Below are 16,680 nucleotides of genomic sequence, written 5' to 3'. Positions count from 1 at the left end.
CTTAAAGCGGCAGTTTTAAAATTCTGTCCTGCCGGGAATTGAACCCCGGATTTCTAGGTCGTCTAGTCCATAGACTAGTCACTGTTGTCTTAAAGACGATGTAAACAATTAAATTAGTTTATATTATTTGCTAATAGATCGAAACTATGTGATAAGTTTCTGTTACCTATGAAAATTACATTGATGTCTTGTTTTACATTGTGATGCATTTTAATAATATGCGAAGGATTACCTGATCTTGGTTCACACTTAACAAAGTGTATGGATTTTTTAGCTATATCCAATGAGAATGTTCGTGGACAATACGGGTCTGGCGGTATCGACTAGTATGAAAGCGCCGAAAACAGCGTATGGTCGTGAACGATTAGGTTGGGGTTATATCGGTATCTACCGAAGGAAGATAAATTTGGGAGCGTTTCTAACGGCGCGTCATTCAAACATGCCCTTGACCCATATATCAAGGTGCTGTTATCGGAACTCGTGCAAACAATATACTGCGGTTGCAGCGTTTTGTGTTTTTCCTCTGTAGTCATGGAGGTTAGTTTACTGGGTTAAGTGTGTTACACAACGTGTTTGTTATCTGAGTCGTTACATTGATTGTATACATATATTTTTCATATTTTTTTTTATATCATGTAACTGTGAGTGACAGAATAATTATATGTAAATGTGTGACTAGTGCCTTGGAGTTGTAGTAATGAATTCCAAGATAGTTGTAATTGGATCTTGCAATATAGACTTGCAGTGGTAAGCTCCTTAATGTATAAAGTCCTTGATTCCCACTACATCATTATTTTTGACAAAATATACAACAATCTTGTTTTTAAGTGAGGTTAGTATTTAGTGGGATATATTTCTTTAGGCGACTTTTTGAGTTCTCTTACCATATAAGGTTGAAATCACAACCTGTGGAAAATTTAAATGATTAATATGTGATTTTCCTTGTTTCAGTTTCACTCCACGTCTCCCAAGGCCAGGAGAAACTCTCCATGGTACAGAATTCAGGAAGGGCTTTGGGGGTAAAGGAGCAAACCAGTGTGTAGCTGCTGCAAAACTAGGATCTTCAACAGCAATGATAGCAAGGGTGAGGAAACCAGATGTAATAAAACAGTAATTGCTGGGACCATTGTTTTTAAGTTGTGGCTCAACCACACACAGCACTTCAACAAAACATGAATTTCAGTGTGCAGGTGCATTTGTTTCACTTCTATAAATTGTGTTATAAAATGTATTACATATTGCCTGACAGAGAAACTGACCTTAGAATTTTTCTAGTCATTCATACGACTTTTTATTACTTTTATTTTATAGATGATACTTAAGAAATATTTTGATATTGTTAGAATTTTTAGTAGTTTAAATTCAACTCGTATACAAATGTAAAGATTAAAATGTACAAAACTATAATTGTACTTGTTCATTTATATGGATGTGACACTTGTTTTCTCGCTCTGAGGGAAGACCATAGATGGAGGGTGTTTAAGAACAGAGTGTTCAGGTTAGTGGTTATACCTAAAAGGGTGGAAATAAGTGTAGGATGGAAAAAATTGCATATTGAAACCTTTCTTAATTTGAAGAAAGCAGTCTTCTGGGATTTGGCACCGTGTATATGTGGTGTTAACCGACATTTTGGAGGAACGTATCGCCTCCATCTTCAGGGTAGAAGGAAAAATATAAGAAATCTGCAGGCAAAGAGACCATGAGAACTGGTGCAAGCACACCTAGGTGTGAAACAAATGACAGTACTGTGATGGATCCAAAAGAAATGGGATGTGGACGGGATTCATGTAGCTTAGGGTAGGAACCTGTGGTGGGCCGTAGTGAGCAAGACAATGAACCTTCAGAATATCTTTAAGTAGCTATACAGCTGTTAGCTTCATAAGAACAAAGATCACAGTAGAGTTGGTAGCAATTTTGACTTATACTATGGAGTAGTAACCACGTCTTTCCACATTCCTTCCAGTTCATTCTGTAATCTTTTCACCATTTGCTACTATATGGTTCAGGCTATTGAAAGTGTCAAAGGTTCTTCTTACAGCTAATTTTAACTTTTCACATTGTGGATGGTAGCCAGATAATGTTTATTCCTTTTTAACCCTTTAACCTGTTCATTTCTAAAGCAGCAGCATACTATTCAATCAAGATTCTCTTCTACAGATATTCGAATAAATTCTTCAGGTTTAACGATATTGTTGTAGACTCTGAGGTTCTCACAGTGGTGGTTATAAAGATTTCTGTCATCTGGTATTTAACACCATTTAGTCTGCTGAAAGTCAACTGATGTTTTGGAGGAATGTGTTGCCTCCACCTTCAGGTTTGAAGAGTAAACCAAGCTAGAAACCACCATGAAGCAGGCATCAAGCAGAGAAAGCAGGCAACATGTTTATTTGTTTATTTATTTATTTACTTCATATCCATGGATCATCATACATGATATAGGACAAGTCAAATACTTTACAATAATAAATAAGAATAATAATAATATAATAAATAATATAATGATATAATAATATACTAAGATAATACAATGATGATTCTAATAATAGAACTAATATAATCGTTTAACACACGATACCGCTGTACACCTCAAGACCCGATCCTTCTATCCAGGCACAAAATACCCTGGTATCCTCGATCTCGTTCCTGTAAGAAAAAATGCAGTAGGCATTCCTATAACATTACTAATATTAAAATCTACAAGTTAATTATTCTTGAAATATATGTTTACAAGTGATTAGAACTAGGATTTGCCCCCAAACAAGAGAAACTCGTCTATACTATAGAAAAAATGATCAAGTCTTCAAAGTCTTTTTAAACTTGTATAGTACTGGTATCTCTTTGATATACTGTGGCAGCTGATTTAACATATGAAGCCTAATATTATTGAAATTGTTTTTGTATAGACTCGTACTGCATGGCACTATGAATAAGTCCTCCTTTCTCCTTGTATTGTGTGAGTGTATTCCGGAATTGGTTATGAAAACATTCAAATTGGTTTTTATGTAAACTAGAATTTCATATATATACAGACATGTTAAAGGTAATATATGTAATGGTTTAAAATATTATTTACAACTAATAGTTTTTGAGATTTGTATCATAGCTCTAATAGCTCTCTTCTGCAACCTAAAGATCAATTTTGCATTTCCTGAATTGCCCCAAAATATCAGTCCATATAATAACAAGGATTGAAAATAAGCATAATATAAGGTGCAAACAGTCTCTAACCCTGATACTCTTTTGACTACTCGTAAGGCAAAACATATTTTACATAATTTATTTGCTAATTGTTGAGTATGTGCAGTCCACAATAGCTATATTGTAATAATACTGTAAAGTACCTAAAAATTCACTGTATGCTTCGTTCACTGAAATTTGCTTAAAAACAAGCCTTCAAGTCTTTTTCTAGTAGATAGTTTAGGTATTATACATTCTCTTCCCTGTAAGATCTAACTATTCTGAATTCTTCCTTTAGTCTAACTTGCCCTTCTTATTCTTATACTGCATCTGTATTTGTAATATCTGTGCTTTATGGTCAGAAAATCCTGTTTCATCACCTTAAGATTGTATCCCCATAAGCCTCTTTTTTGTATTATTTGATCTAATGCTGTTTGGCTTCTAGTTCCTCTGAAACACTGGTTGACTTACAGCAGACCACTCATCATTATATCCCAGAAGATAGAAATATTTACAACTTTTTTTATTTCTCAGTTCAACTCCTTTTAACAGGCACAAACATCTAAATGTTCAAAGAAATGTAAAAGGAATGTATTTGATGTTGTTGCGAAGAAGTAGAACAAACTGAAAATGAGTGTATGCAGGGTTTATCCAGTGGACAAGCTACATAGACACAAGTATAGTTTAGGTTAGTCCTGAAAGGGTTAGTAGTGTGTGCATGGAAAGCAGGTGTTGAGTTGTAAGATTCGAGGCTTTCACGGCGGTGACTATGAAGAAAGCAGTTTTCTGGGATTTGGCACAGTGTATATGTGGTGTTAACTGACTTTTCCAGTCTGCTTCTACCGGTTCTCACGGTCTCTTCGCTTGCAGATTTCTTATATTTTTTCTTCTACCCTGAAGATGGAGGCGATACGTTCCTCCGAAACGTCGGTTAACACCACATATACATGGTGCCAAATCCCAGAAAACTGCTTTCTTCAGGTGTTGAGTTGTATTGCATCCATTATTATCTGCGTAAACATATTATTTTGTTTTCTTTTTTTCTTTCCAGTTGGGTAATGATTCCTTTGGCCAGGAGTTCCATAGGGCCTTGAAAGACAATAAAATCAACACGGATTATGTACTCATGACAGATGGTGTCTCAAGTGGCCTGGCATTGATTACTGTGGCACAGAATGGTGAGAGAACATTAGTTTACACATAATGCAAGGTTTAAATTGTTTTTCCCCTTGTTCTGTACTTCTTTAGACTTCACTTGATCACACTGAAATTTGTAAGCTCAGTACATGTGTCATTTTGAGCTTTGTCATCAGTGATTGCTTGGATGTCATGTATGTAGCAGATGAAGACAAAAAGAGGGCTCATAAAATGGAAAGGGCAGAAGATTAAGATGTACTGAACTTCTGTTATGGCTGAAATTATACTTCTAAAATCTTGATGCAAAAGTAACAGTTCTCATCAAGAATGCCATGTGACAAGGAATTCCAGGTAGAACTTGTAATGCCTACTTTCCTCCTTCAAAGACCAATCGCTTGGCTTCTTAGGTCGCCAGATTTAACCCCATTGGATTTTTTCTTGTGGGGTTATGTGAAGAACATTGCCTACCATGTTAAGATCAAGGAACTTCAACACTGAAAGCCCACATAAGGGACGCTGTGGCTACGGTAACACCAAACATGGTCCAAGCAATGTGGGATGAGGTCAGATATCATCTGGATATTTATCATGCCACCAAGGAAGCCCACGTTGAATTTTATTGAGAAAGTTATATGCTCAGAAAAAACTTTGATATTTTCCTTATGTAATGGTGTAATCCACAAATGTGTATAATATATGGTTTTATGAGATATATTTGTTTATTCTGGATACCTTTCATCTGGACACTCTGTACATATATATATATTTTGTATTATTATTTTTTTTATTAGTGGGGTGAGACTGAGTCAACTTGGTACTGTGACCACTATTGGCCTATTGTACCCACCCCAGATGATAGATGATGGTGACTATGAAGCAATTCGTGGAATGGAGATTGGTAGGGGAACTGAAGTACTTGGAAAAGAGCTGCCCAGCGCCACTTTGTCCACCACAAATCCTACATGACCAGACCTGGGTTCGAACCCAGGCCACCGCAGCGGGAACCCCATGACTAACTGCTTGAGCTATGGCATGGCCTTATATATGCTGTATATATGGGGAAGTTCTTACCTCAGTTGACTGGTTCATGGTACTGTGTTTCACAGTGACCGGTTTACTGCTGGCTACAAGACGGATATGAATTTGGCATCAAATCAGTATGCCTTATGGCTGATAACGTTTGGAATGAAAGGAAGTTCATTAACTTTGTGGGAAACTTGACGACATATTTTACAGCAAGCAGTGTGGTTCATGTGTGGGAATTTGTTTATGATAGGTCAGCAGTGAGCAGCAGTTATTAGCTCCATTAGCCATTTGTTCTCAGTTACAATTAGTGAGCAATGTGTTACATCATGGTACATTATACTATAGAGCAACATGTATCTCTATATGGCACCTATGTGCAATACAGTTCTGTTGGAAAGTGCTGGCAAAAATTTTGATGTAAATTTCTTGTTGAAAGAGTACCTAGCAGACAAATAATTTGCAATTTGGTGAATGAACTTAGATCAGTGGGACTCTTGGGCAGGAAACGAAACAAGCTCTGAATGCTTACTGAGGAGAAGTTAGATGGCATAGGAGCCAGGCTTCAACATACACCTAGAAAATCACTGAAACTTCTAAGTCAAGAGTCTGGAGTGTCAAAGTCTAGTGCAAGAAAGCAACACAATTGCTGAATCATAGAACCTATATAACAACAACAATCCACACTTTGCAGCCATGAGATCCAGCTAGCAGGGTTCATTTTTTAAATTGGTTTCTACAGTCATGTCAAAGATGAGATCAATCTGCAATTGGCATTCTGTTCTGATGAAACAAGTTTTCACTTGTAGGATACATAAATACACAAAATAATCACTACTGGAGTTCACAGAATCCACATCTAACCCACTAGTCCTGCTCCATCCAGTGAAAGTTGGTGTCTGGTGTGCTGTAAGTGCATGAAGGGTTCTTGGACCTGTGTTTTTTAATGAGACAATTAATTGCAAAACATATGTGTGTGGATCATTGTGGGGTAATTCTTTCCAGAGCTAACAGAAGAAGGACTCTGTGGCTTCTTTCAGCAAGACTTAGCTACTACCCACACCATGTATATTTATGCAGGCTTTGTTTTTGAGGGCAGAATTATCAGCAGTGATATTTGGCCAGCAGATTCACCCCATCTTAATCCTTGTGATTTCTTCTTCTGGGGTTGTTTGAAGGACAGAGTTTACAAAAGTAACCCCTGAATGTATCAAATATAAGAAAATTGCAAATAATCCTGCAAAATAACTTCAGAGGGTAAATCAGAACTTCTGCTGGTGCAAGGAATGTCTGTATGTAGAGAGACAGCATTTTGAACACCTCATGTGCTCTGTGAATTGTAACTATTTCATTCCAGATGTCATCGGCCAACAGGCATATTGATTCATCGGCAAAACTTGTATCTGCCTCACAGCTGGCAGTGTACCAGTCACAGTGCTGTGAACCAGTTAAGAAAGTAAGAACTTCCCTGTATATTCACACAGTATACTTCTCTATTTGAATGTTAATACGTGAGGAAATACATTCACTATTGTTTATGTGGTGAACATTTGTATTGTGAATAGAAGTAAAGGATCATCCATTTTTCCACAGAAGCAGACCAGTATAACTGTACTGAGGTAGAGTACTTCTGTCCATTTTTGTTTATACTGCAGGTATCCCCTGATTTTTCACTATTTTGACTTGTGAATTTTGTGTTAACACAATTTTATATTAGTTATTTAATTTCAATACTATTATTAAAGACTAAACGGTAATGAAATATTTGTGTAAAAATTATTAGGATTCATAAATGGCTAGAATGAATGGTATTTCAGTAAATAGAATTATATATTTTTCAAAGAAAGCTGAAGGTAATGTGAAACCAAAGAAGTAAAAAAATAAATTTGACATATGCTATCACTCTTGGCAATGGAACAGTTGTGTAGGTTAGGGGATACCTGTATATTATTTCAGTATTATTGTTGTGATGCAGGGGAAAATGCTATTGTCATTGTGGCTGGAGCTAACAATAAACTGAGTGTTGCTGATGTTCACGAGGCGTCTGAGATAATCAGAAGGGCTAGTGTGACAGTGTTTCAGTTTGAAACTCCAATAGAAACAACAATTGAAGCACTCAAGATTGCNATAAGTAGGATATATACAATGTTTGGAGAGGGTACTGTATGCCTCCCCCTACTTTGCTACTGCTACATTCTGGACCATTACACTAATTATGAATGATGTCAGGAATTGGGGACCTGAAAGGACTAATTTTTACAGTGAATTTATGTTGTTTGTTATTCCTTTATGATTATTATTATTATTTCTTCCTTATTCCATTACATCTATAGTAGGCTAAAGCCTTAGATACAGAATTGTGTCAGTTTATCTTGCTAATACTATCAAGCAATTGTCAAAAAGACTTATAATATATGACACTGTTTGTTTACATCATAATACGTTACAATTACTCTCAAAATTATCATTTAAAATAAAAATTTAAGATAAAAGTTTCCGTCAAAAGTAACAGAATATTTTGGTCATATAGCTTTCACATATACAACAAATCCAACATATAAAAACATTCAGTTATAAGTATGGTTATCGTACATTCACAATGATTATCCATTTACTGTATTACTCAACATTTTATATATTTATATAGTTGTATAATCGTTATCTCTTAAAAAAATCATCCACTGTATTAAAAGAATTTAAATTAAGAAATTCCTTTACTTGTTTTTAAACTTATTTATATCATTAAAAGTTACTTTAATTTTATTAGGTAGTGCATTGTAAATCCTTACGGCCATGTGAATTACCCCATTACCATATTTCGCCAAATTTACTTGGCTCATATGTATATCCATATTATGTCTAGTATTTATTTCATAGCGATCCGATCCCTGTTTGTATCTAATATTTCTCTATTTTTTTACTACAAAACATCAGCAGGGAGTATATATCCTGTGATCTTGAAGGAAATATATTCATATTCCTAAACAGTTCTATGCATGACTCTCTGTAGCCATATCCTCTTATTATTCTTATAACTCTCTTTTGTATCTTAAAAACTCTTTCTGCATGTGTTGAGTTACCCCAAAACATTACTCCATATGTCATAATAGAATGGAAGTATGAATAATAAACACTTTTTAATGTTTTTACAGACACCACTGGTTTTACATTTCTTATCATATAACAAGCTGTATTTAATTTCTTTATTATCTCATCTATATGTCTATCTCAGAGGGTCAAAGAATAAACCAAGCAAGAAACCAGCATGAAGCAGCTAGCAAGCAAAGTGTTGTATCCTGATAGATAGAACTCTTCATACCCACTGCTGAGCAAACCTCAAATCATACATACTGTTATAAGATGTATAAGTGATGGTCATTATGTTAATATTAATGCTGCATGATTTTTTTAGACGTCAAGATAATTTGTCATCACTGTTCAAAACATTTAATGATATTTTACATTTCTACATTCTGTCTTTGTCGTAGGCATTGCCATTGTTAATGCAGCACCAGCAGTGACCAATCCTGATCCTCTGGTTTTCAGGTTGTCAGATATCTTCTGTGTCAATGAATCTGAGGTTTGTATGACTGATGCTGTAGAAGTCCTCTTTAATGTAATAAGATCAGGCTACAGTGTGTAGGTGTCACAGGATCACAGAAAAATAGAATTTTTACATTTTGGATGCCTCTTTTTGTGCAGTTTTTGCACAGTGGGCATCAAATGAATTCATGGTAGGGAGGTAATATCTATCTTTTCATCTGTGTGTTTGTCTCCAAAACTGCTGACTGGATGTCAAACAAACACAGGATTTCACATTTCAGATTTATTTTTTCATTTTTTGTACAAAGCACATAAATTGATCCCACAATAGGGAAACTATGTCTGGCAATCCATCTGCATAGTTCATTTCCAGAACTGCTGAATGGATGTCAGGGAAATCTACTGTTGGCAGTTTATACTAAGAGTTGAGAGTCAAATTTAATTTTGGTCTTGTGTGACTCCTATTTTACATGAGCTCAAACTAAATCATAACTGTTCCCCATACAGAAAATTGGTGCTTAACATAAACAACATCTCATTAAGATGTACAGCTTTTATTTAAAACCTTTTGGTATGACATGTTCTTCTTCTGCTTCAAGGGGTTAGGACCTTCTGGCCTGTTTTGTCTTCAGTTGAATTTGTATTTCCATCTTGTCTTCAGTTTTACTGTATCTCTGTGTCCTCCCAGTTTTCAATCTTTGTGAGTCTCTTTTCAGCCATTCTTAAAATTCTTAAAATGTGTTCATACCAATTCTTCTTTCGTGTTTCTGTTTCCTTATTCAAATTATAGATTTTTTTTTATTGCTGGTGGGGTGGGACTAAGTCCCTTGTACTGTGGCCACTTCTGGCCTATTGTACCAGCCCCAGATGATAGGTGAGGGTGACTGTGGAGCAACTGGTGGAATGAAGATTGGCAGGGGAAACTGAAGTACTCGGAGAAAACCTGCCCCAGCACCACGTTGTCCACCACAAATCCCACTTGACCAGACCTGGGATCGAACCCGGGCCGCTGCGGTGGGAAGCCAGCGACTAACCGCTTGAGCTATGGAGCAGCCCCATTATAGATATTTAATTAGCTGTGTATTTCTGTATTGTTAAGTCTATGATTGTAAATCCAGCCATTGATCTAAGGAACATCACTTCATCTGACTCAATCTTTCTCTTATCTGACCACTTCATTGTCAAATTTTCAGTTTTGTAATTCAACATAAGGAATGTCATCATTTAATAAAATTTTGGTTGTGTGGTTTCTGACCTCTTTGTCTCAGAGTTCTTACTACTCTGCAAACCTAGAATTTATTCAATTTGATATTTATATTTTCATGTTGACAATAGGCTGTTCCAGAGGCTAAGTAATTAATATTGCATACTTGTTTGATTATTTTATTATTCAACACTATTTTGCATCTAGCATGGTTTTTCTCTTGAAATGTCATTTTGGTTCTACTGGTTAATATTTTTGTTCATCATTTTCATCAAAATAGTTAATTTCTGCCTCTAAGTTATCCTGTCTTGTAAAAAAATCACCTAATCATCTACAAATAACATTAATTAAGGTTATTCTAGTAATTTTTATTTCTTGGATTTTATTACTGTTCCATTGATTAATGGCTTTGTATATGCCAAACAAAGATGGAGACAAGAGGTGCCCTTGTTGTACATCTTGGTTTATTGCCTCAGAATTTTTTGCTAACCTTTGTTCACTATCTGTATTTATATTATTATTTTCCTGCAGGCTCTGTTGCTTTTATCAAGTGATCAGGGGATACTTTTATACCTCAGAGTTTTCCACAGTATACTTCATAGGACTCTTATCAGATGCTTTCTTATCATTGACAGATAACATGTATTGCAGTAAATATTCTCTCCTCTTTTATGTAAGCTGTTTAATTACAAATATACAGTCAGGCCGTGAACATCCTTTTCCACATCCACACTGTTCTTCATATAATGTGTGTTCATTGTTGATATGTAGACACTGAATTATTATTTTATCATAAATTTTATAGGCTGTGTTTAGCAGGCCTGTTTCTTTATAAGATTCATTCATTCATCAGTAATCTTTCAGACGACAGGTCCACGGTCTCTTCCAAAACAGTTCCTCCACTTAATGTGATCTAGAGCTTTCTCCTTCAAAAGAGAATATCCTCTTCTGTCCCCAAGGTCATCCAGCATCTTCTTACGTCTTCTTCCTCGTCTTCTGGTCACTTCTATCCGCCCCTCTATCTTTCCTCCAATAACTTCTTTTAGAAGGCAGTTACTGCGTAAGATATGACCAATCCAATTAGCCTTCCGTTTTCTTATTTCATGTAGGATATTCCTCTGCTCACTGACTCTGAATAACACTTCTTCATTTCTCACATAATCGGTCCAACTGATCTTCTCAATCCTTCTCCAACACCACATTTTGAAGCTTTCCAGGTGTTTCTGATCTACTGCCCTAAGTGTTCAAGTTTCAGCCCCATACAAAGCCATGCTCCAAATGTAACATTTCACTAGTTTCTTTCTCAAATTTAAGTCCAATTTGCTGGTAAAAAGATTCTTCTTCTTGCTAAATGCAGCTTTTGCCATGGCAATCCTAGATTTAATTTCACCAGTACACCTTCCATCATCTGTTAACAAGCTACCCATATATTTAAAACATTTCACATTCTCCAGTTGTTTTTGGTCTATCTTTATTGTGACTTGGGTTGGTTGTCTCGAAATTTTCATTACTTTTGTTTTTTCCACATTCATTTCCATGCCATAGCAATTTCGATTAGTCTGTCAATCATACCCTGTAGCACAGTTTCTTCCTTAGCCATTAACACAAGGTCATCTGCATATTTCACAGTCTGAATAATTTGCCCTCCTAATTTGAAGTCTCAAAGCCCATCCAGAGCTTCCTTGCTAAGGCATTTGCTGTACATATTGAACAAAATTGGTGATAAACAGCATCCTTGTCAAACTCCTCTTCCATTCTTCACACTTCTTGTCTCCCCTCTGTTCAGTCGCACTCTAACCTTCTGATCCATGTACAATTTACTAATCAATCTTCTTTCCCACCAGTCAATACCTTTTTCCTATAGGATCTGCATTAATTTTGTCCAATTTACAGGGTCAAATGCCTTCTGCCAGTCTATAAAGCAAGCACACAGTTCCTTGTCTTTTTCTGGATGATGGCCCATATAGTGCTTTGAAATAGGTTGTAATCACCTCTTTTCAGATTCTTATTTATTCACTATTTGAAGATCATCTTTCCTTCTAATTTGATGCTAATAACCTTTGCAGTTGAAACAGCATTGTATAATCTACTGATCTGTCAGCCAATGAAATTGCTGAACGTCATCACTGAAATATGAATTTATGTAAAATTACCTAATAATTAATATTTTTTCGTTTTCAGGCAGAAGTTCTGACAGGAATGGCGGTGCAATCTGTAGATGAAGCTAAGGTGGCAGTAGGTTTGCTCCTCGATAAAGGTTGCAAGCAGGTGATTATCACCTTGGGAGCATCAGGGGCTGTGTTTGCATCACAGGGCAATCTTACACCAGTTCATGTTCCCACTAAGACTGTGAAGTCAGTTGACTCGACAGTAAGTCCTTGCTGAATGATAATGTCCATACTGACTTCTTTTTTTCACCATGTGGCATCTTTACCAATTCATGTTAATGTCCATTTCATTTTATGTAAGTAATTCAGATTAGTGTACATTTCATATCAATAGGAAAGTACTGTGCTCTGTATTTGCCTAATTTTGTTTAAAATGCAGTCTCATCTTGGGTCCAATTTTTGAACATAAAGAAGTGAAGAAACTAATGCAATATCTGTTGAACATTCAATTGAAAATGTCTAAAGTAATATCTAATAACTATCAAATTGTGTCATAAGGTCATGACATTTTAGTTATTCCTTTCATATCTTAATCCCTCACACACCATTCCCTCCTTTCTTTTATCCAGTTTATGCCACGTCTTCTTCTTCCCTTTCTTCATATGCCTTTTCCTTCCCTTTAATTTGTCCATTCTATCATAATCGTTGCAAGCAGACATATACACAGTGCCATTTACAAAGATGTGAAAGGATATACATTTATTGGCAAATGGCACATCAAATGGCACTCAGTCAGACACTGAGAGTGGCAACATCATCATTAAGTTGCAGCAAAGAACATACTGTGTAATTGTTTTTTCTCTGTGGTGTGCATCCTTCTCAAGCACAAAGAAACATCATAAACAAACTTACATCATCTGGCTATTATGTACATAGTGTCAGAATTACAGATTTCTCTAGTAGCAGAATCTGTACAACACAGGGAAGAAGGTGGAAGTGACGTGTTGAAACAATGAACTACATGGTCTGACAGTAAAGTTCTTGAGCTGATCATGGAGAAGTGCTCCAAACCTCATTGCTGAATATCACTTTGGTCAACTTCAAAGTACTCCCCTTGGGAAGCTATGCACCGATGCCAGCACCAAAACAATTTTGGAACTGGTTTTATGGAATGGCCTTCCAATTTTATATGATGCTATATACTCTCAATATTGAAAGAGCATTATCAAATGAACCATGGAAAGAAAAACTACATATTATTTAATCAGCCACTATGCCACCTTCAGGGGTGTCCAGCTAAATTATTAAAAGGAATAAGGATTTTACAATTACCTACCAGTATTTTTAAAAATAATTATAACCGTGGCCATATATCCATATCTAAAGCATTAAAATATAAGATTATTATAGTAAAGTACAGCCAAAAACTAATTCTTATAACACACCTCAAGGTTCCTTGAGCAACCCACCCTCACGAGGCTGTCCTATTCCCCACTATCCCATCCCGGATTATAGTAAAGTACAGCCGAAAACTAATTCTTATAACACACCTGAAGGCTCCTCGAGCAACCCACCCTCACGAGGCTATCCTATTCTCCACTATCCCATCCCAAATTATAGTAAAGTACAGCCGAAAACTAATTCTTATAACACACCTCAAGGCTCCTCGAGCAACCCACCCTCACGAGGCTGTCCTATTCCCCACTATCCCATCCCGGATTATAGTAAAGTACAGCCAAAAACTAATTCTTATAACACACCTCAAGGCTCCTCGAGCAACCCACCCTCACGAGGCTGTCCTATTCTCCACTATATCATCCCGGATTATAGTAAAGTACAGCCAAAAACTAATTCTTATAACACACCTCAAGGCTCCTCTAGCAACCCACCCTCACAAGGCTGTCCTATTCCCCACTATCCCATCCTGGATTATAGTAAAATAAAACCGAAAACCAACTCTTATAACACACCAAATAATGGAAGGAAAAACAGAGAGCGATCGCCATTAAATCTGTCGCAACAGATGACAGAGAATAAGAAAACTTCTGTTGTCAATTCAAAGCCCGAGAATAGGGAGAATACAAGGGAAGAGAGCGAAACGGAGAGAAGAGATAATCAGAATTTGGACGACCAGGAAAAATTGGAGTCAGCAGTGAATGCCATGAATACCTCAGTGAAGAAGGAATCCCCAGGATTCTCGATCAAGAAGCTCTTTCGAGGCTTCGCTATTCTGCACTATATCATGCCCGATATTAGTAAAGGAAAGCCAAAAACAAACTCTTATAATATACGAAACCATGGAAGCGAAAACAGATAGCGATCGCTGTCCTGATCCACACTCTCCGATGACGTCCTTGGTTGTCACCTTTTCCGTCTGGCATCCGAAGGTTCCCTGGGGAGTTTCCTTCTTGAAGGCATTTCTCCAACATCGTGCCACTGTCGCGCGACAGGATGTCTTCCTGCAGGTGGCAGCCAGCTTCATCCGGGATTCATAGTCTCCTCGGGTCCAAGTTTTTCTGACGCTTTTCCTTCGATGCCATGCTACTGTTGCATGGTGGAACACCTTCCTGCGAACGACGGCCAATTTATTCTGGGGCCCGCAATTTTCCCATGTCGGATTCTTCGTATTTCGTTGATGTCGGTCCCTGCGCCTTTTCTTCTTCGGTTCTCTGACCGGTATTACTTCGGCGTCTTCTACGGGTACCTCTTGTAATTCTGCCGCCTCAGGTTTCCTGTGCACTGAGGCCGGCTCTTCATCTCCTGGATGTGCCTCCATTTCTCGGCAGGCCATCGTCACTCCGACCGGCATTACTATGTGGATCTCTTCTTGTTGTGCCGTCCGTTCTTGTGTTGCTTCCGTTTCTGCTTGGATAGCTTCTTCTTCTGCAGCCGTCTTTTCTCGCCAGGCGACCAACTCTTCTCCCCTGGCTTTCGAGTCGGCTTCCATTCTTATCCTTTTTGCATCCAATTTAGCCAGGAATTCTTCTTGGTTTGCTCTGATTTCCTTCAGCAGAAGTTCCATCATCTGCTGCATATCCTGTTACTCCATTTTTGTAGCAGTCAAATACTCGATGCACAATAATCCAATTATTTGTCTAGGCGTGTTTAAGTTCGTAAAAATTCTGACACCAAATGTAACGTGTTTCGAGTTCGAATCTTGTTGGTCACGTGTGTAAGTCCAAATCCTGTCGGTCACGTGTGTAAGTTCGTATCCCACTTCTGACACCAGCTGACACGTGTTGGGTGTATTTAACAAGACAAATAACTTCACGCCTTAGTGGATATAGCAAATTTTATTCCACATTCGCTCGTACAATCACACAGTTTACAGATTCACAATTACTGCTCTCTGCAGTATCGCAATTACTACACTGGAAAAGCCAGAATACAACTGACTGGTTGCTGGCTAACTCGTTACTCTCCGCTGGCTAAATGGAGAACTCTTGATCACACGCTAACTCGTAGGCTTGCTCGGAACTCACTCGGAACTAACTGTGAATAGTCTTCGCTGCTCCATATCTAGCCTCGTTCCGGACAACACAGAAAACAGCCACGTAATAGGCACCATTGTTGTGTGGTGCCGTGTTGCTAGCAACGCTGTCCGGAGTTGTTTACTGCCGCCTAGCAACCGCGGTATCCCTTGGTGACGTCACCGCTGTTGACTCGCGTTGCATAGCTACCAGGATGCTGGGACTCGGCTAACTTCGGCTCCGCTCGGCGCGTCAGCTCCCGGGGGGGGGGGCGTCCAGCTAGCGCGACACGTCACAGTAATTTAATGTTATAGGCATGAATTTTAACTGTATTAAAATACGTCTCAAAAAGATGGTAATGTAGTTGTAGAAGACATAAGTAAAGTAAAGTAAGTAAAGCTATCCCTGTAACAGGCCGTGAAGACCCATAGGTTTGTGAGATGTTGAGGGTCCCACACTATCTAGACAGTCGGCTCCAAGATGGTGGTGTTTCTTTTAATAAGGTAGTTGGACACCTCTGGAAATGGCTTACTGGCTGAAACATGTAGGATGAATTGATCATTAATCGGTGAAATTATGTATTGTTGTGTGATTATTTTCTGAATAGAATATATGAAAGGTACAACAACAATAATTAATGCTGAAAAGTTCTGTAATGTTGGAATACACGTTTCATTACAGGGTGCTGGGGATATGTTTGTTGGAGGTCTGGCTTTCTACCTGGCATATTATCCACAGTTGCCTATGAGAGAAATTGTGAAGCGATCATGTGAAGTGGCGACAGTGTCAGTACAAAACTATGGCACACAGACCAGTTTTCCAACAAAAGATGATTTACCAACTGAGTTGTTTTTGTAATGCAATTCAACCATGTAACAGAATGAAATGGAACAACAGTAAAACTTCTTTCAGTCTCAGGTTTCTCTGTGTTAATGGACACTGCTACAGTGGTAGATATACCTATTTTCCTAATGTGAACTTTGTTATTAATTTTACCATGTATAAAAGGGGAAGCTTG

General features: G+C 37.5%; 1 protein-coding gene across 2 annotated transcripts; it reads left to right on the top strand.

Annotated features, from left to right (window-relative positions):
* The first annotated feature begins 543 nt into the window (after positions 1 to 543).
* Positions 544 to 16,579, top strand: LOC111872858 (ribokinase). 2 transcript variants are annotated; one of them, XM_023867083.1, is made up of 6 exons: positions 544 to 747; positions 952 to 1,084; positions 4,229 to 4,355; positions 8,826 to 8,917; positions 12,266 to 12,352; positions 16,344 to 16,579. In XM_023867083.1, exons 1-6 carry the CDS (start codon positions 698 to 700, stop codon positions 16,518 to 16,520), a joined length of 666 nt encoding a protein of 221 aa, XP_023722851.1. In that variant the 5' UTR covers positions 544 to 697; the 3' UTR covers positions 16,521 to 16,579. The 2 variants fall into 2 exon arrangements, with proteins under 2 accessions (XP_023722851.1, XP_023722850.1); XM_023867082.1 differs by having other exon boundaries at positions 12,266 to 12,454.
* Positions 16,580 to 16,680: the final 101 nt, after the last annotated feature.

This window comes from Cryptotermes secundus, unplaced genomic scaffold (genome assembly GCF_002891405.2).
Source record: "Cryptotermes secundus unplaced genomic scaffold, Csec_1.0 scaffold298, whole genome shotgun sequence".
NCBI classification, from domain to species: Eukaryota; Metazoa; Arthropoda; class Insecta; order Blattodea; family Kalotermitidae; genus Cryptotermes; species Cryptotermes secundus.
The sequence above is the reverse complement of the archived record's forward strand: the minus strand, read 5'-3'. Positions and strand labels throughout refer to the sequence as shown.

Coding starts and splice junctions, on each gene's coding strand:
- LOC111872858 (XM_023867082.1), top strand. CDS start 698: ATGAATTCCAAGATAGTTGTAATTGGATCTTGCAATATAGACTTGCAG. Junction 8,918..12,265: donor TCTGTGTCAATGAATCTGAG/GTTTGTATGACT, acceptor TTTCGTTTTCAG/GCAGAAGTTCTGACAGGAAT. Junction 12,455..16,343: donor TGAAGTCAGTTGACTCGACA/GTAAGTCCTTGC, acceptor GTTTCATTACAG/GGTGCTGGGGATATGTTTGT.